The sequence below is a fragment of the Diabrotica undecimpunctata genome, chromosome 8 (genome assembly GCF_040954645.1).
Source record: "Diabrotica undecimpunctata isolate CICGRU chromosome 8, icDiaUnde3, whole genome shotgun sequence".
Classification (NCBI taxonomy): Eukaryota; Metazoa; Arthropoda; class Insecta; order Coleoptera; family Chrysomelidae; genus Diabrotica; species Diabrotica undecimpunctata.
The window spans coordinates 118,313,317-118,332,159 of record NC_092810.1 but is presented as its reverse complement, the minus strand read 5'-3'; the positions used below and the strand labels follow the sequence as shown (position 1 = coordinate 118,332,159).

Below are 18,843 nucleotides of genomic sequence, written 5' to 3'. Positions count from 1 at the left end.
CCGATGTTTCTGGCTCTATTGTTGGGTGTTGATGCCATTATCAGTTTTAATTTACTTGCAGGCCCATATTTTTTGAGGCGCTTGACAAGGTGGTATACATTTCTTCTAGCTTGCGTGTTGTGCGGGCAACTAGATCAACATCATCTGCATATGCCAAAATTTGGGATGATTTATTAAAAATGTTTCCTCTGCTGTCTATTTGGGCATCCCTGACCACTTTTTCCAAAGCTATGTTGAAAAGGAGACACGCCAGCGCATCTCCCTGTCGCAGCCCAACATGCGTTTCAAATGCCTGTGATTGTTCGCCCTGTATTTCAACTTTGCAAACAACTTTACGCATTGTAGCCTTAACCAATCTTATCAGTTTATCAGGGATGTGGAATTCATCCATGACTTAATACAATTTATTTCTTAGGACCCTATCATAGGCCGATTTAAAATCTACGAAAAGATGATATGTGTCGATATTGAATTCATTGGTTTTTTTCAGTATTTCCCTTAGCACAAAGATCTGGTCTGTTGTTGATCGACCAGGCCTAAAACCACTTTGATATTCGCCAAGAAGCTCCTCTGAATATTCACTCAGGCGACCATATAAACTACTCGAAAATATTTTGTATGCTGTATTAAGGAGGATTATTCCCCTATAGTTTCTACATTCTAATTCATCGCCCTTTTTGTGTAGCGGGCAAACGATCCCAATACACCACTTTTCTGGGATTTGTTCCTCATTCCAGGCTCTCAGTATGATTTTATATATATGATAAGTCAGAGTAGCACCTCCACATTTAATAAGTTCCGCGGGTATACCATCACTTCCTGGAGATTTATTATTTTTTAGGTGTTTTATTGCATCCCGTACTTCTTGAATTGATGGAGGCTCCAATGGTGTATTGTTGTTTGCTCCTGGAGGTGGTTAATTTGGATCTTCTACTTCGATAGTAAGCAGTTCTTTATAGAGTTCCACCCACCTTTTCAATACTTCTTTTTTTGTATTGAGTATATGCCCCTCCTTATCCTTACATAGTCCGATCCTAGGTTTAAATTCTTTTCTTGCTTTATTTAGATTTTTATAGAATTTTCTTGTTTGATTTTCCTTTTTTAATGTCTCAAGTTCTTCCAATATTCTATTTTCATAAGTTCGCTTTTTTCTCCGATGGATGTACTTCTCTTCTCTTCTGAGATCTTTATATTTTTGTTCTTTTTCTCGGGTTCTTCTTTGCTGCATCAGTTTATATGCATTGTTCTTTCTTCTTGTAATGTCCTTGCACTCAGCATCGAACCACTCATTGCGTGGTGGTGGTCTTTGCGGCCCTAGAATGTTATTTGCTGCGTCTTTAATGTAATTTTTACACATTTCCCATTGTTCACTAATTGTTAGATTCTCTTTAGTTATGTATTTAGTTTCGATATAGTTTTGAAACCTTTCTACCGTTTGCGGGTTTTTGAGGAGTTCAATATTAAGGCGCCTTGTTTTAGTACTTCTCTCATTCTTCGTATTTGAGAGGGAATAAATACGGAGAGGATAAACTACACAAAGGAGTTGGCGAAGGAATCAGTATAACCACATCTTCAGAGAAGACCCCAGAATCCCGAAAGAATTGATATGTTTTATTAAAAAAATACTAGGAAAAAAACGCCAAAAAGAAGCAGATTTTGAAGAAAGGCTTGAGAAAAAGAAGACGGGTATCCAGTCTAGTATCTGCCAGTCACCAGTCTAGGATCTGCCGAAGACTGTCAAAGAAGAAGAGGTAGACCACGAATAATTTGGAGAGTATCGATAAAATGGAAGAAAGTGGTCATGTGTCAAAAACAAATCACAGTGGAGATTCGAAACCGAAAAACGACCTAACACGTTTTAAACCATTATTTATAGATATTAAACCACTGAGAAAATAATTTCATAATATATTTTTATTATGAAACTTTCCACTTCCGCATTAGAATATTTGGTATTTATGATAATCCCAAAAATATTTGTTATTGTTAATCTGAAAGGCAACCTTAAAAATACCGATCTTTTCAAACAATGCTCTATTTTTATTTTTTACGTCAATATTTTTATTTTATCAAGAGTATTATAATATTCATATCAGTCACAAGTTATTTTGACAAAGTGGAAAGTATATTTTTAATCAATTCTTAAAGAATACTTTGTAGACATTTACTGTTTTAATAAGTAGTTCTAAATAATTGATTGTTATATTTTTTATATACTTTATAATTGTACTTTATAGTTAGTATTGTTTTTAATTACCTGACAATAAATTGACGTTCAAATTTTTTTTTGGGATAGTAATTGATAATGAAATATATATGGAAATAATCGTATTGAATTGCAAATTTTTATGCTATCAAAATTCCATTCGTACATATTGTCTCAATGATTTTCAAATTTATTTGGTCCATATTTAATAACTGTATTTTAGATGAAGAGAAACATTAATAATATTGACAAAATACAGGGACAAAAAATCTTCAAATGTCCGTGTATATCCCTTTCATCAAGTTTTTATTACTCACGGGTTTGTCGGTCTGTTATAAATAAACATTTAATTATTGCTTAACACGTTGAACGCCGCGCGAATCATATACGATTCACGCTTATTTTACTTATCCAGTAAAATAAGCCAAAAAAGGGGGTAAACCTCGGAATGAAAGATAATAAGCTGAAAATTTGCATACGTCTTTATTTTGATGGTATAAAACTTACCTCAAAAGTCTCATATAATCACGTGTCCGCGACTTAAGATATTAAAGGTCAAAGGTCACGAAAATGAGTTTTCTGCAAATATCTCGTTTCCCTTACACTTTATGACATTTAAAGTGGTAAGAAAAATTGTAGAATGAAAAATTCTCTTCAATTTTTGTCTCAAGTACTTTTATGTACCTTCAACCCTTCTTAAGATAGAGCGCAAAGAGTGGGGGACCGCTTACCTGTGTATACGGTAACGCGAAGTCAGCCAGTAGGATTCAATAAATAATAAGCTATATAGTTTTGCTAGTTATCTTAGTAGGACGAGCTCAATCACATCAACAAGAATTTTTTTTTTTTTTTTTTTTTTTAAATATTGGTAAGGGTAATGCGGAGACAAAATTATATTCATCAAAAAGTTTTGATAAATACCGTCATTCTAAGAAACACATCTTATTTTTACACGCGTTTAGTGGATGTGATATGACTTCTGCGATTTATAGGAAAGGTAAAATATCGTTTATTAAAATGTTCGAAAAAAATCACCATTTACATCAGTCACCTCAACTATTTCAACAAAAAAACTACTCTGTACAAGAATTATTTGAAAATGGAGTACGTATTTTCTTAGCAGCGTATAATGCTTCAACATCAGAAGACGATATAGACTCTTTTCGATACACCCAGTTCATCAAATCAACAAGACTCAACAAACCAGTGCACTGTTTACTGTTTTGTAAATACATTTATTTTAATATAAACTCAGACAATTTTTTTTTTACCATTTTGAGTCTGGCTGAATGACTAAAAGTCTATGCCAAAAAAAAAAAAAAAAAAAAAACCAGTGCAGTTATCAAGTCTTCCACCTTCAAGTGCAGCAGCTCGTCAGCATATCATTCGTGTCTATTATCAGACCCAAATGTGGTTGGGAAATGATTTAGAACCCCAAGAATTCGGCTGGGTAATGCAAAATGAATTTCTGGAACCAATAACAACATTATTACCGCCACCACCAGAAGAACTGCTGAATACAATATTTTGCAATTGCAAGAAAGGTTGTGGTTCTAATTGCGGATGCAGGAAATCAGGATTGCAATGTACTTTAATTTGTGGGCAGTGTAATGGACAATCATGTCTAAACGCTTCATCAACTTCAGATGATTTCAATGAAGAAAGTGAATATGCACCTGATATTCTTGAATATTTTTATTCTGATACTTTAATAAACGAGAATGATGATGATGAATCCGATATTGAACAGTCAGAGGAAGAAGAAGAAGAAGATGAAGAAGAAGAAGAAGACGATGAAGAAGAAAATTAATACAAAAATATTAACCATACATAATAAAAGAATATATATTATATTTGTAACTTTAATAAATCGATTATTGGATTAATAAATAAATATATAATTTAAAAAAATAATAAATACCTATGATTTTTTCAGTATTTAATTAAATATAAAAATGATTATTGTTGAATTCTGCACTTTTTCTTAATATCATTAAAGTTCATTTGAAATATTTCATTTAATATTGTATGTTTGTTAAAAATGAAATAAATATTATATAAAAAATATATATTTTATAATTAATATCTATAAACAAAAAGAGAAATCAAACGATTTCTGCCTAGCGAAACCGAATTCGTAACGTATCCGTATCGAAACAAAAATCTAATACCGTCATTCTGTAATATCTATAAATATAGTTTATTAAATAATAAATAATAGAAAATTAATGATAATAATAGTATTTTAAGTGAATAATTAATTATATAACTTATTATTTATTGAATCCTACTGGCTGACTTCGCGTTACCGTATACACAGGTAAGCGGTCCCCCACTCTTTGCGCTCTATCTTAAGAAGGGTTGAAGGTACATAAAAGTACTTAAGACAAAAATTGAAGAGAATTTTCCATTCTACAATTTTTCTTACCACCTTAAATGTCATAAAGTGTAAGGGAAACGAGATATTTGCAGAAAACTCATTTTCGTGACCTTTGACCTTTAATATCTTAAGTCGCGGACACGTGATTATATGAGACTTTTGAGATAAGTTTTATACCATCAAAATAAAGACGTATGCAAATTTTCAGCTTATTATCTTTCATTCCGAGGTTGCATCCTTATTTTACCGGACTATTACAGGGCCGCGCGAATCACAATTGCTTCGCATGGATTGTTATACTGTGGGCACCGCCACTCGTAGGTGATTCGCGCTGCAATGATAAGTATATGGAAGTTTGAAGTTAGTAGCCCCTCAATAAATATTTTACATTATCACGGCCCTGCAAGTAATAAAACGTACTCGATATTGCCTAACATTGTGGTTGTTCATTTCTGCCCTTTTACACTAATATGGACTCTAGATAATATGGTAAATAAAAGGTAATAGACACATTAGTTTTACAAAATGCTTTATTTCTTCAACAACATAAGAAACTGCTCAATAGGAGAATAATATAAATATAATATCGAAAAAGTGTTTGTAAAGGAAGAAATATGGCATTATATAAAACGCCTATAGAGTACAATTGTGGACATTTGTGGACTTACATAATAAAATTTGTCACATTGAACATATTTCCATCTAGTTTGCGTTGCTTTGGAAGTCGCGTACTTTCTGTTGAACTTTTCGGAAAAATTCTTATAGCAAAATAGATACGCATCTGTGACGATTCTTTGTTTCTATTTCTTCCAAAATATGCTTTTCCCCAGACAAAGATCTTTCCCTTGGTTTTATTTGCAGTAAATATTTTGCTATTTCGTCTCTGAACTGAGTTATGGTAATATTACAGCCCGTTATTTTTTATATAATATGAATGCGTTTACAACTGCTGATCCAAGAAGAATTTCAATGGCCATTTTCCGATACCACTTTATAGTTCTTCTAAGACAGGAAGGTATCAAGTCCTTATCGGCTTCGTCCATACATTTGGTGGAACTGAAATCTTTACGTTTTTTTCTTGTTTCTATGGGATTTTATGTAATTCTTTTTAGTATAGTCAGAGATATTTTCGTCAAATCGCATATTTCACTCGTAGCGGAAGTTGTGTCAAGTCCTCTGTTAAGTAAAATATTATATATAGCTTTTACAATTTACTTTGCATCTACAGATAAACGTTTCTTCTTTAAGGGCACTAGAAGAAGCCCCATTATTATTATCCCACAGGCGCCACATAATGAAAGAAAACGTAATGAATAAAATGAGTGATACTACTTAACACTTCCCGTGACACATAAAGACAAACAAATTTTATCAAGAATTCGTATTTAAATACTGGTTAGTGTTCAGTTCTATAAAATTATTATATAAATACCTGCAAACCACTTAAAAGGTGATTAGCAAACCCGTCGCGCAGTACCATCGAATTCAAAAAACCCTCTTATCAGTACAGTTTCATCAATATAAGCACTGTCTGTATTAATAAAATTTTAATAAGTTTGGATTGTACGCAATTACATCAATATTAACAAATAAAGATTGACAAATTTTACCAGTAAACATATTTAAATTTTACCTGAAACCGGGCGTTTTATATTATTATAGGTTAACCCAGGATGTTCATAGTCGGTACTAATCATGGTACAATGAATACACAAGGTATGATACATAATGTTCCAAAATCGGTTCGCTTTCGCGCATGACGTAGTCAAGAACGCTTATTCCCGCAACATTTGAATGTAGTTGTATAGGAAAGACTTTTAATTTTAAGTTTTTTTATATAATTTGGCTAATTTAATTATAATAATTATAAAGAGATGATAAAATTATGTTATTATAATATTTATCCTTTATAAAACATAGATATCCTTTATAAAACAAGTTTTAATTATATTTTATCACACGTAGGTACAGGTTAATTAACTTATACTCCAGAGTTTGGTATTTCAGATGTTTAAAAAGATACAGAAAAGTGGTAATGAAGGTACACAAAATTTGTACGTATATATACCTACTGAACTAAACACAAAATCAAAATAAATAATGACAAAGTCAACTTTATTTATATCGAATGAGCTAGCTGGCCATCGAATATGAGTGTAGTGAGGTCACACAATATTGCACAACATTTAAAATGATATCTTTTGTAATATTCACACATAAAATTATCTTGGAATTGTTTATAATAATGATAACATTGTATATTTTAATAATGATAACATGATTTAACAAAGAAAAATATGTTATTTTGGAAGATGCTAAATTGATTTCCTCCGAAACAGTTCTTATTGCAAATTGCATAGCAGGTTGAGGCTAGTTTCTTACTTAACAAATCGATATGAAAAAACCATCATCATTTAAGGTTTCATGACTAATAATTAATAAAAATAAAGATTTAGACTTACGTCGTTGACCTAGAAGTAGTAAGAAGCTGCTCAACATACTTTTTGGACTCTCTGTGTTCGCCTCCTTGTACGCGTTTCTGTTGGTTAAAAGGGCAGCCGATGTTGATTTAGGCAAATAAAGACTAGGTACTGCCTCAGGTTTGAGTTTTAGACCCTTTTTAGAAACGTAATTTAAAAGTTCCTGTTGTAGATTTCTTTGGTAATCTTCAGTTTTAAAATGTGTAGAACAAATTCTCGCAGTATTACAATTAAAATTATCCTATCTACAACAAGACATAATCCACAGTTTTCTGGTCACACTATCTTTAGGAAATGTATGAAACCTAAAGATTTTATCTTCATTGTCACTATTGCAACAAGCAATTGCACAGCGTACTTTGAAAAGGGTACAAAACCAGATATACAATGGCAAATAAGAACTTTCAGTTTTACAAAAAAAAAATACTATACAGTATAAATAAACAGTAACTAAACACCATTTGTATAAAGACACATATGTAAGCATATATCTAAATTATTTTTCTATTATAAAATAGATGACTCAGTCAGTATTGAGTTACTTTAAAATATATTTATATCTCATAACTTGCAATTTGCAATAGACACCATTGATAACCGATATTATTGTTGAACTTTTGTTTTTATACAAGCTTTCTGTCTTCCCGGTGTAAAGTCGTCTGAAGTCTGTGTTTTGCGTTTGAACTAAGTTGTGTCTTATTTTCATATTATTATATTGTTTGATAAGTAAATTTTGCATATAATAATCGGTAGGTTATAGTAACGTATATTTTTTATTTTACTAAATTTCATTATAACTCATCTAAAATACCATATTGAATTGTAAAACAGATTTTTCTTTATTGTACTCTATTTTGTTTTTATTTCAGTAAAACTGCTTGGAAGTGAGTGACAGTGAATCAGAATAAGCAAATCTACTACTATTTACCTATTAACAGTATTTCCTCTGCAGAAAATTTTTAAATTTCAAGGGATTTGCATACAAAAAGAGTACTTATTATTATTAGTATATGTATTTTTTTTTTACTAAAGACACAGAAGTGTACTTACATTAAAAGAAAACAAAAATAAATATTTCGCCTGAATCTCTAGGATAAGTAAAGGTTTTACGCTACTGAAAATATATTTTTTATTCAATTATAACCAAAACAAAACATTTAAAAAAAACTTAGATCATTTTTTAACTATAATTTCAAAATTAATGTGTACGTTAAGCTGTAATAATTGGTTCGAGGTGGTTCAGGCGATCTTAACTACGTCACACTCCTGGGCCAGCTGTCAAAATGTCATGCGCAATATCATACCTTGTGTATTCATTGTACCATGGGTACTAATTGAAGTCAACCATTTATTGCTAAACAAACTTTACCTAAAGTACCTACTTTTATGACCATAAATACCTACTTATTTAATTAGTTTTATGGCTACAATATTTATGTACATATTTGGATTTCCGGAGCCCCAATTTTAATCTTTTAATCGTCTTTACCTGACTGTCCGTTGTTGGCAGGTAAAATTACAATAATTTTTTAGAAAAACTAAGGCAAATTTTTCTCGGGGTCGTTGTAAAGAGGGTTTGTTGTTCGCAGATGTCTTCCTATATACCCACATTAGAAATGTGCCGTGACCTAAAAACTGTCCGTTCAGTAGAGGTTTCAGTTGTGGAGAGTTGTCCGTTAACAGAAGTTTCACTGTATTACAGTTTTTGATAAACTATTATTGTTATACAATCTAAACCTTTTTTACGAAATTCAATTTCAACATTATACTAAAATTGTTATTTTAGGTACCTCAAAGTCATAAAGGATGGACCGGAGTATTAAACTGTACAAACAATACAAAAGTATGCCCACAGCCTCAATCAAGTTACCTCGACCAAGATGAAGATTGCCTTTTCGTTAATGTTTATACCCCTGTAGTAAGTATGAGTATTATTTCGATTTATATAATTTTTCGTTCGATTTTTCTTAATATCGTGTATTGGTTTTTATCGGTGACCTACATGCAGTGGCCCTCTGACAAAATGCAACCCATATTTAAGTTTTAACCACTTGCAAGCAAATCAGCTTGACTCATGTCATTAATTTACGTCAAAACAAAAGTTACAGTGTACAGTAGTTAAAATAACTAAAGGAAAAGTCTCAAAATAGTCAATATTTATTTAAGTAAAATTAATTGCCATCTGTTATTGCAAAGAATTTAACTCGAATTACAAAATAGATAAATAAAAAGAATGCCTCGTAAAAATTATTAGGACAGTTGATCTAAGAGGAAAATAATTGCGACTTAAAGCCTCTCTGAAAGCGTAAAAATTGCCGCAGATTTAAATTCATATATACATTGACACGTCTAGTCACAAAATGTGTGCTGCACTGGTTCATAGTTTAATAATTCTTAAAAGTACTTGTTACCACCTTAAAAAGTTGTCACCATTTATTGGACTCTCGTGGAATGAAAACAAAAAATACCATGTTAGCAAAGAAATTGATTCAAACTGTAAACAACTGTTAAAAGTGAAACTGGAATAAAACCATGAAGTGGAGATATCCAGGAGTGGCTAGTATACCTGTTGAATACAAAGCAGGTCTTGTTCGTGTGTATAAGGTATAAAAAAATGCTTATTAAAAGCTTAAAACTTTTATTTTAAAAGGAATCTTTTCGGAATTGAATCATTCCATCATCAGTTTAATAAAAAGTTGTTAAAAACATTGTTTGGCCACAGAAAAACATTGAAAGGACATCAGTAACAAAAACAATCCTCATGGAATTTACAAAGGTAAATGCAATAGACTGTTAACTTCGTTAATTAATAAAAACTAAAAATGGGGGCATTTTACATGATCCCCAGAGCTGGTGAGATTTTATCGACTTTTATCGAAATTTTATCGAAAAAAAAAATCTCACCAGCTCTAGGGGTCATGTAAGATGCCCCCATTTTTAGTTTTTATTAATTAACGAAGTTAACACTGTTAACAGTCTATTGCATTTACCTTTGTAAATTCCATGAGGATTGTTTTTGTTACTGATGTCCTTCCCCAATATTTTTCTGTGGCCCAACAATGTTTTAACAACTTTTTATTAAACTGATGATGGAATGATTCAATTCCGAAAAGATCTTCTTTAAAATAAAAGTTTTAAGCTTTTAATAAGCATTTTTTTATACCTTGATACACACGAACACCACGTGCTTTGTAAAGAACTGTACTAGTAATATTGTAAGTTATAACGAGAATTTGGCATCGCATAAGAATCTTTAAGGTAGGAAATAAAAAAATCAAACTTAAATATTGTAGCAGACGTAAATATTTCAAGTGCACTCAAGATACATAATATTTCGTAAATGTTTCTTCTTCTTAACCTGCCCCATCCCTAAGGACATTGGCGATCATCATTGCCCATTTGACTCTATCTGCAGCAGTTCTGAAAAGTTCTATTGACGTTTTCCCACTCCATTGTCTCAGATTCTTCAGCCAGGACGTGCGTGTTCTCCCCGGTCCTATTTTGCCTTCCACCTTCCCTTGTATGCAGCCGCATCAATTCGTATTTCTCGTTTCTTAGTATGTGACCAAAGTAGTTCATTTTTCGTTTCTTTATAGTGTTGAGTATTTCTTTATCTTTTTTGATTCTTCGTAACGTTTCCGCATTTGTTATATGTTGTGTTAAAGATATTTTCCACATTCTTCGATAACACCATATTTCAAAGTTAATGAGTTTTTTCTCTCTGACCTCTGTACTTGTCCAGGCCTCGACTTCATACAACAGGACAGAGAACACGTAGCATCTCAATGCTCGACTTCTAATTTCGATATTGAGTTTTCCATTGTATAATATTGCTTTCATCTTATTAAAAGCACTTCTAGCTATCTCAATACGCCGTTTTATTTTCGTACTTCTATCCCATTCTTTATTTAGTTCGCAACCTAAGTACTGATATCTGTGCACCTTGCCTAAAAGTTTTCCTTTAGCCTAAACACTGTCTTCCTTAATCTTGTTCTTGCTTACCACCATGATTTTTGTTTTATTTGTATTCAGTGCCATTCCATACCGTTCGCAGTATTGGGTAATGCGATCAACCAAGATCTGTAGTCTTTTTCTACTGTCCGCAAGGAGTATTGTGTCATCTGCGTATCTAAGATTATTAAACAAGATTATTAAAAGTATAAAATTTATACCTATGGTTAACATTGTTAACCATAGAGTATACCTATAGAGTATAACCTATAGAGTTAACAGTTAAGAGTTAACATTGATAACACAGAATAATTTTCTTATTATTTATACTTTAATTTATTTTTACTTACAACCATTTTTTTTTCTTATTTTTATTTCTAAAAATTGTTTTATGACATTGTCAAAGTTAATGGTGTTTGCTACTTCAATGTTCAATCGAGAGCATTGCCAAACAATTTGCCAGTTTCAATTTTAAAAAACTTCTTTCATTAGAAGCAATAGGGACACATACTGTTAAATCAGTTTTATGGCAACAAAGGCATTTAGAACAGATTTCATCATGTAGCCCAATTTCTGGCCTCTTCATTTATTCTTGCAACTTTTAAATCATGGCGAAGTCTTTTGATTTCATTAACAATTTCTTATCAAACTCTTCGAAGGATTCACAAAATGTCATAGCTAAAACACAAGTTTTATGTAACAATCATTAAGTCAGTACTCAACCTGAACGATTTTGAATTTTTCGAATAGAGTCTTCATTCTTTGCATACTAGTTTGAAGCTATGGGTGTACCTTGTCTAAACATTTAAGCTTAGATCTGTTAGTTTCATCCATCTTCGAGCGATAGTTTTCTCCAGGCATTATTTTTTTTAAACGTCTCCTACTTTTTTCCAAGGGAAATTTCCATTTCGTCACATTTCTCTGAAGCAAAACCCCCCGTCTGTAAATACCTCTGTGCATTGTTTATTTCTTGCATAATGTACCCCTATCAATGATCCAAGTTACAAATTTGAGCAGGGCCCCGTGTATTAATATTTTTCTTGGCATCGTACATTAAGTCAAGTAAACATTAAAACTATTTTATGTTGTAATGAAATATTTTGCCTACAACATAGGGTATTGCTATAAGAGGTTAAAAATTGGGACAGAAGTTACTGGGAGTAGAGATAGGGCAAGCAAAATAAACGATACTTATGCGAACGGCACTCAGGGCTTATTTGTAGTAGCTGGGTCGTGGATAAGTTGAATGGTAAGGGGGTTGGATTGGGGCAACTACAAAGAGTAAAGCAAAAGGGTATTTACATGAATCTCCTGGAACAAATGGACAAACAAAAACAAAAAGAAGAACCTCTAGCTATTTAAAATAGGGACGCCGCTTCGAGGTGACAAATTGTAAGGACATTATGTGAGAAACAAATTGTTTTGGGGAAAAAATTTAAAAATTGTAACGAAAATAAATTAGACGTTTATTGTTGTCTCACCACAAACGGTTACAAAAATAGACAATACAAAATACTATAGTAATAGTCACAAAAAAAAATAAATACAATAACAAAGAGAAAAACTTACTAATGTTACTGGGCTATAATTGATAACAGAAATAAATAATTACAAATAAAAAATTATCTTATCACTTTTGTGAAAGCAATTATTATTAAAAATTTTTCTTCTTACTTTTTCTTTAAAATTTAAACACAAAGGTTCCCTGGATTACACAGGGGTTTTACACAAAAATGCTGGGAGTGAAAACTAGACTTCACTGGAATTTCTGGGGGTAGAACTGGGCTTAAACTCTCTGCCACGCGAACAAAAACTGCATATCCCACTGCAAATGATTTAGGTTGGAAGTTGGGACACTGGAACACAAACTTTGGAAACTTTTCTCCTTAAAAAACTGGAACAGGTAGAACTGAATACAATGGCAAAATGTGGTTATCTTTCAAAATCTCACTTAGACTGCAACTACACATTGAACTGCTACTATTAACTGCCACAAAACCACTTATTTATCATAAAAATAAACAATAAAAAAAGATTTACGAATCTGAAGAAAATTCGGACTAATAAATGGACTAACGCGGACACCAACTGCCTTTGACAGTGACTTCAGCGAGAGTGTCGCAATTATCTTTTCGGCAAAAAATTCTCAGCGATATAAGTGGATGTTTGTTTAAAACGTAGTATCGAGCAGCTAAAATAAAAGAACAATATCAAAGAATATGCGTCCGTGATATAAACAAACTCTAAAAATGTGTTTAACTCGGCGATGCAAAAAGGAATTAGCAAAATTACTTTGTGTTTTAATACGTGTACGAGGGGATTTCAATACATATCGAGGAACTTACAAATTCTACAATGTTAAGTACCAGATTATAGTTTTATATGTTTAAATTCTTTTTCGTTACTTTCTTAATTTTTATTTTTAATTTTTATGCCAATTTAAAGGTCTCCACATATAAGGCAATATAATATACTACGCAACGAGTAAAGAAGATCTACGTCATCTTAGAAGGCTTAAGTATGAATAGTGCTGAGATGGGAATTACTATAAAAGCTAAAAAAACGAAGTACATGCTAGTTACAAAAAGACCACAAAATATACATTTCCTATTGACAACCAATTGTAACGTGATAGAAAAAGTAGAAAAATATCAGTCCTTGGGAACTTTGATCAATGAAACTAATGATCATACTGCAGAAATAAACAGGCGAATAGAGATTGTCAGATCAGCATTTATACGAATGATGCCACTCCTAACGTGCAAAAATCCAAATTTGGAGATCAGACTACGTACCATTCGCTGTTATATATTTTCAATAATATTATATGGAGCTGAGACTTGGACATTAAAAAAATGCAATTTAAAAAGAATCGAGGCTTTCGAACTCTGGTTATACCGCAGGGTATTAAAAATATCATGAACTGATAGAATTACAAATAAAGAAGTACTGGAAAGGGTTGGTAAAGAAACAGAACTAATCACCACTATACCAACCAGAAAACTAGATTCGGGGACCAAAATATGATATTTTGAGACTCATCATACAGGAAAAGATTCAAGGAAGAAGATCTGTTGGCCAAAGGCAGAACTCATGGTTGAAAAATCTACGCGATTGGTATCAATGCAGATCGATTGATTTGTTTAGATCAATAAATTCATAAATAAAAATAGCCATTATGATTGCCAATCTCCGTAGGAAGACGGCACTCTAAGAAAAAGAAGACATATAAGGCGTCCGGGGCATACCGCCCTCCCACTAGTTACGCCTCTGTGAGGTGTGGTAATCAGATGTATAGATATAGTCCAAGAGATTAAATCCCAACGTCTTAGATGGGCTGGCCATGTCCATAGACTCCTAATAACCGCCTTGCCAAATTAATATGGGAGGAAGCCCCCACAGGAAGAAGACCCTTAGGACGTCCACGAATGCGATGGAGAGAAAATATATGGTCAGATCTAAGAACAATGGAACTGCCCACTGACCCAACTATTATGGACGACCGTTTAAGATGGAAGCAAGTTGTGCAGTCAGCCAAAACCCACCCCGGGTTGTAGTCTACAAGAAGAAGAAGAAGAAAAAGAAGAAGAAGAAGAGGTGTGGTAATACATACACAGTGAAAATATGGAAGGGGGTTTTAAATAAGTACGGATCGATCAACAATATGGCCAGGAGCGGAAAGTGACTAATCAACACTTAGCCTCAGAATATGTCTGTCTCAGATCAACACTCGAAGACAGGTAAGGAACAGTCAAGTAAGTTCAGTCAACACCCTAGGGCTAGTGGAGTTGTTTCCAAAACAACACTCGATTTTCTCGTGTGGCGGCTCCTGTTTTATTCGGTCGTCGGCCTTGCATATCTTCTAGAGCGCATAGATGGAAGTAAAACTTGCATTGGAAGTACATGCAAACGAAACGTTGACGGGACGGAGGCCATGCCGTTACAAATTATAAAATAAATCTAATAGACTGGAATACGCAGGTGTCGCTCATCGACCTATGAATGACCAGTATTGCGAGACAGGGCTTTCGTCTCGATGATACACCTCCTTAGATTCCTACCTTACACGCGTATAGGCTCAATAAAAGAGTATACTAATAAACGAGTTATTCAAGCTGATAAAGTGCTAAGGATTGTGAAGTTCCTAGGAAAAAAATTGGGCTGTTATATAATTAAGCTTTCTTGATTACTTAAAACGATAATTTAATCTTTGATCAAATATGTCAGAATTTACAGAGCATGTGTGTAATGTAGAACGAAAAAACTTATAGAAATAACTAATAGAAAGAACAATTCCCTTTATAATATACTCAGTGACATTAGAAGTGTTACACCCAGAAGGAATAATTTCTTGAACTTAATTTTTTGGCAACATGGTAGATTTACATCAAGAATGAAACGATAACGTTGTCAAGAATTTTTATTAACAAGTAATCAAAAAAAAATTAATAATGTGTTTGGCGACCCCGTAGCTGAATACACTCCTGTATACGTCTACCCATGGACAAAATGAGATGTTCAATGTCTGCTTGTGGCACCTCGTTCCAAGCAACTTAAACTTCATGTATTAACTGTGCCAGAGTCTGTGCAGGATGGTGCAAAGTGGACAGTCTCCTTCCCATCATATCCCATACATGTTCGATAGGATTTAAATCCGGAACACGGGACGGCCGTGGCAACACATTAACGCCAGCTTCTTGGAAAAAGTCCATAGTTTGATGAGCAATATGGGGACGCACGTTGTGTTGCTGAAAAAGGACGTCTCGACGGCCGTCGAGATAAGGTAGTAAACTGGTTTGTAAGATGTCTTCAACATAAAGCGTAGCTATGATATTGCCTCTAATAAACACAAATGGTGATCGGTTACCATCGGCAATAGCCCCCCAAACCATTACTCCAACTGTCCAGTATACATGCCTCTCAACAGCAAACCCGATATCTCGTCGTTCTCCACGGCGGCGTCTTACCATCCTACGACCATTATGCATTCCTAAACAGAATTGTGATTCATCGCTGAATGCTACATTACGCCATTCTGCTACCCAATGCTGCCGTTCTCTGCAAGAATTCAAACGTTGATGACCGTGATCCGCAGTCTAAGGAAGCACTAGTCATGGGCGGAATGAAACCAATCCAAAGGCTCAAATACGACGATATAGTGTACGCATACTAACAGGTCTACCTACTACTCCAAACCATTGGTCAGCAATTTGACGCGCAGTAGCAAAACTGTCTAGCAGAGCCAGTAATCTAAAGCGCCTATCTTGACGCTCCGTGGTACGCCTTGGTTGACCAGTTGGTCTTCTTCGTATTCCTCTTCCTTAGTTTGTCCACACACGACAGACACGCATAGCCGTCATTGCCGTACAATTAACACGACGGCCAATTTCGCGATACGACAAACCCATATCTTTATACGCAATAATTCTGCCCCTGTCAAAATCGCTAAAATGGTGGTAATTATGGTTTATTCGAACGCGAGGCATTTGCTTACACTGAATACAATTAGACTGAGGAACAATAACAAAAAATTTCTATACGAACCGGTTTTCACAAGTCGGTCTCTCACAAAAAAATTTAGAAAATAAAACTTTATTTTTACAAAAAGTAGAAGAGATAAACCATTGGTATTGTTATCATAGCATGTTTTAAATATAGTCATTCTGTTGCCAAAAAATTAAGTTCAAGAAATTACTCCTTCTGGGTGTAACACTTCTAATGTCACTGAGTATATTTTTTGCTAATGCTGAAGTAGAAAGTATTAATGATAGTTTTAATTTCAGAAACCTGGTTCTAATATCTTTCTACCTGTATATGTATGGATTCACGGTGGTGGATACGCAGTTTGGGATGGTGGATTCCAAAGGTATAATCCATCGTATCTTATAGATCATAACATGGTTATCGTTACCTTAAACTATAGACTAGGTGCTTTAGGTATGTATATATTTTGTTGTATTTAAGAGAATATTTTATATTTTTTAGAAAGCATGCGCATAATAAACAAAAGCTATTTCTTCTTCTTCTTGTAGTGCCTATTCGTTTCGTATTTTGGCGTTCATCATGGCAAACTGTATTTTGCAAACCCTTCTATTTCGCTGTTCCTCATGATGTGACCGAGGTATTCGATTTGGCTGTTTAATTGTAATTAACAACTCTCTTCCTTTCTGAATTCTTAAAACGTCCTACTTCATTTTTAATAATTGGAAATTATATGTATGCATCTTGAATATATATTTGTAATCTTGTAATAAATAATGTTCATGAAAATGTTTATAGTATCAGTGAGGGTAAAGTTGGTTTGAAGTATCTCTGAGAACAATTTTTGGGTGAAAAGAAGAATTACGAAAAAGGTTTTTGTAAAGAGTGTCATCAGAGATTAACAGCGAGGTACAAAAAATATTTGAAGGGAAGTCGGGAATTTGTAGTTCCTAGTTAGTAGAAAATGTTAAAGTACTTACGACTGAAAATGTGAAGACGTTGAAATTAAGGAAGAGGGATATTTTGTTTTAAATAATGAAAATAAATAAATCTGATTGATGGAAGGGGGTGTTGAGCCAAGAGAGTTTTTGGCAAAGGAAGAAAAAAACAGTGGATTCTCTATAGCTGAAAGGAGCATTTGTGTGCATGAAAAAAAAAGAAAAAAGTGTCGGTTTTCGTTAACCTAAGCCTTGTAGGTATCCGTAAAAGTAGAAAGTGGAAAGTATTTTTTTTTAAAGTAGGGGAAGATTGTTTTCACAAGACCTAAAGACTATTTGAGGGGAGGAACTAGAATACACACCAGTATACTCAGTATTGATATAATATTTAATATAAATAATATTACCTGATCCGACTCCATTCCTGGTTTCCACACCAAAACCCATATACTTATAGAATTGATTCCCCAAAATCAACTTTCATGTGAGGTTTCCATATAGTATCCATTATCTTCACACATTTTTTGGAATTAACTTCAATATCATGGTCAAACAATATTTTATTCCAGAATCCCATATACAATCAAATACATTTGATATACTTCTTGGATTTTTTAAATTTTCTACATAAATTTTAAAATCTGGTCCCCCATGGATCTGGGTTTTTTGTTCACAGAATTTCATTAACATATTACCAGAAACAACACCTTTTTTTTCCTAAAACTATATTAAACATCAGTATTGAACTAGTATGGTACCTCAACTTATTTAACCCAAAATTATTATTACATCCCATCTGGTTTCGAAATACACTCACTTTACAAAATATTTGATTTCAAATTCAACACGTGGTTTGATGGTTCCCAACACAACATTGTAAAGTCGTTCAGAACAGCAGTATTAATTAAATGGATCTTTGTTATTCCTAATCATATGCAAATCTACATTTTCAAATAGAAATATTATATTTTAACTATAAACTGCTATAAATTTGAAAATGTTAAAGTGTTACAGAAATTATTATACAAACTCACCATTGTTCATGTCGGTGTGATGATATTTCTGCTCATGGTACAGGAAAATTGAAATAAGAATAAATTTGCTTTACACCGGTTTAAATGGAGAACCGTTTACCTGTTGGTATAACCAATTTCCGGTCCCAACTATCAGATATTAGAATTACCAACTAACTATTGAATGCTTAATAATTCAGTCAATTTTCTTTAATTAATCAATTATTTTATCATCAATAGTTTATTTGCTTATTATTTAAGTTCCATATTAACATATTAGAACTGGAATAAATATTTAAAAATATTTATACACACCATGACAGATAACTCACACCAACAATTATTTCAAAGAAAGTTTGTAATTTTGTTATACATTTTGATTACAAATGTACAT

At 33.0% G+C, this 18,843-nt stretch overlaps 1 protein-coding gene across 1 annotated transcript in view; it reads left to right on the top strand.

Annotated features, from left to right (window-relative positions):
- The window catches only part of LOC140447910 (carboxylic ester hydrolase-like), a 148,304-nt gene that overhangs the window by 21,424 nt on the left and 108,037 nt on the right, over positions 1-18,843 (top strand). Inside the window, exons 3-4 of the mRNA XM_072540833.1 lie at positions 8,853-8,984; positions 16,801-16,954. Of these exons, the coding sequence (XP_072396934.1) occupies positions 8,853-8,984; positions 16,801-16,954 (286 nt within the window). The remainder of the gene's footprint in view (positions 1-8,852; positions 8,985-16,800; positions 16,955-18,843) is intronic.